This window comes from Acanthisitta chloris, unplaced genomic scaffold (genome assembly GCF_000695815.1).
Source record: "Acanthisitta chloris isolate BGI_N310 unplaced genomic scaffold, ASM69581v1 scaffold17563, whole genome shotgun sequence".
Lineage (NCBI taxonomy): Eukaryota > Metazoa > Chordata > Aves > Passeriformes > Acanthisittidae > Acanthisitta > Acanthisitta chloris.
In genome coordinates, this window is record NW_008664549.1 from 6134 (window position 1) to 8372 (window position 2239).

Sequence of the window (2239 nt, forward strand, 5' to 3'; positions counted from 1 at the left end):
CAGGGCTCCTCCTCGGGTAGGAGATAAATTCTTTTCAGTCCCAACTTTTCTGTTGTCTGAAAATGTTCAAGTGCATGGAAAAAAAGGTCCCAAATTCTTACTGGATGTAGTTTGGTTTTGGAAAATGCAGCATTGTCTGCTTCGGTGCCTTTAGCAGGGAATTTAAAACCAGGCAGTTCTGTGTTTATTAAACATTTGTACTCTCAGAAAAGGTTAAAAGGTAGTTTCTTCACCACCAGAAGCATTATTTCTCACTTGAACACCAGTTCATCGGTTCCTCGTCAGCCACCAAAATAAAAACAGAGTTAGGATCCAAACTTCGAAGTGTTTCTCTGTGTTTTGACAACTCAGAGAAGGCATTTCCCACCCTCTCTATGTCTTCTGGATGAATCACTGGACTGTGCTGAATCACAACCTGCCTTTGGTTCATTGTGACAATGGCAGAGGCAGAGATGACCTTTTAATCTTGCATGATGCTGTTTCTCCAGTTAAATGCTGCATTTGCTCCATGAGTCAACGTCTTCACTGGAGGGTTAACCATTTGCCATTTGTTCTCCTCTTTCAGTTCCTCACAGAAACACATTCCCAGTGAAGGGATCTAGGAAAGAAGTTACTAGCAGAGTTACTAGCAGGATCATTGCTTTGACATGAAGGGTGGAGTTTGCTACAGAAGAGAGCAGACCCTGATATTTTGTCACTTCTGAAATGAACTAAAACCAGACTGGACATCTGAGGGCTGAAAACTGAACTTGTGTCATCACTCCACATTAATATTTGGATTTGATGATCAAAATAAATTCACTTCTTCTTATGAACATTGACAGTGGTAATCAAAATAGATCTAAAGACTGAATTCTCTAGTTGGTCATACCAAGACAGGTGGTAAGGAAAACTGGGGTGAGGAATTCTGCCACTGATGGTAATACACAAAGCAAACAAAACCACCTTGGAGACCAAATCTCAAGCACAGGCCCCACTGGTGAAGCTGGAAAGAAAACTCTTCTCCACTTCATTGTGTAGCTGAGCACTGACATTGTGAACTGACAGTGCCATGAAAAGCACACAGCGTCCTCAAGAGTGACACGCTGAATGCAGCTGCAGGTTACACTCACTGCTCCATGGGGAGGAGAGGGAAGGCTCTTAGCCCTGTTTCTAAAGAGTCACAGAATGGTTGGGTTGGAAGGGACCTGAAAGTTCATCTAGTTCAAACTCCCTGCCATGGGCAGGAACACCTTACACTAGACCAGATTGCTCCGAGCCCCATCCAGCCTGGCCTTGAACACAACCCTTCCAGGGGCATCCAAATCTTCCCTTGGCAACCTGCTCCAGTGCCTCACCACCATCACAGTGAAGATTTTTTTCCCTAATATCTAACCTAAACCTACTCTCTTTCAGTTTAGAGCAATTCCCACTTGTCCTGCCACCACATGGTCTTGTAAAAATTCCTTCTCTATCTCCCTTCAGATACTGGAAGGCTGCAATTAGGTCACCCCAAAGCTTTCTCTTTTCCAGGCTGAAAGGAGGGAGGCTAGCTCCAGGTGGAGCCTCTTGTCTGTAGGTGTTACATGGCATTGCCTTTCCAGGGGAGTTGGATGAAAATATTCTCCAAAGACTTAACCACTAGCCACATTTGTAGCCACCAGGATAAAACCCTTGTCTTGACCTCCAGTGCTTTGCTATATCTCTAGTAGATTCCCTTTGGAATGAGAAAGTTAATGTCATCGGTATTGGCAAGCAGTTCCATGCATTTCTTGCTGCATAAACAGGCCCTTTAATAAAAGTATAATAAAACAAATAGAAAGCTTCCTGATTGAAAAAAAATCTTCTTACCTTCCGTACCACCTGGGCAAAGTCACTGCTGTCTCTGCTGGGGAGCCCAATCAGAGGTCGTGTGAAAGATGCCAAGGAAGAGCCATGGCCTACGATGAGAATGATTCCTGATACACCACAAAGCAAAAAAAAAAGTAGTAAGGGAGCTGCAGCACTATCAGGTTCCCCATCAGCAGATGAGTAGAGGCTCTTTGGAGATTGTTCATCTTTGTAGACCATTCTGATAATGTGGCAGGCAGAAAATCTGGTGTGTTGTAGCATGCAGCTAGTGAGAGAATGCGTTTTACAGAATCTCAGAATCACTCAGGTTGAAAAATACCTCTGAGGTCATCAAGTCCAACCTGTGACCTAACACCACCATGCCAACTAGACCATGGCACCAAGTGCCATGTCCAGTGCCTCCTTAAAC

At 44.2% G+C, this 2239-nt stretch overlaps 1 protein-coding gene across 1 annotated transcript in view; it reads right to left on the reverse strand.

Moving 5' to 3' along the window:
* Positions 1-460: 460 nt before the first annotated feature.
* Positions 461-2239, reverse strand: part of UBASH3A (ubiquitin associated and SH3 domain containing A) — a 16974-nt gene continuing 15195 nt past the window's right edge. Inside the window, exons 13-14 of the mRNA XM_009071409.1 lie at positions 1831-1937; positions 461-598 (exon numbers count right to left, since the gene is read on the reverse strand). Coding sequence (XP_009069657.1) covers positions 461-598; positions 1831-1937 — 245 coding nt within the window. The remainder of the gene's footprint in view (positions 599-1830; positions 1938-2239) is intronic.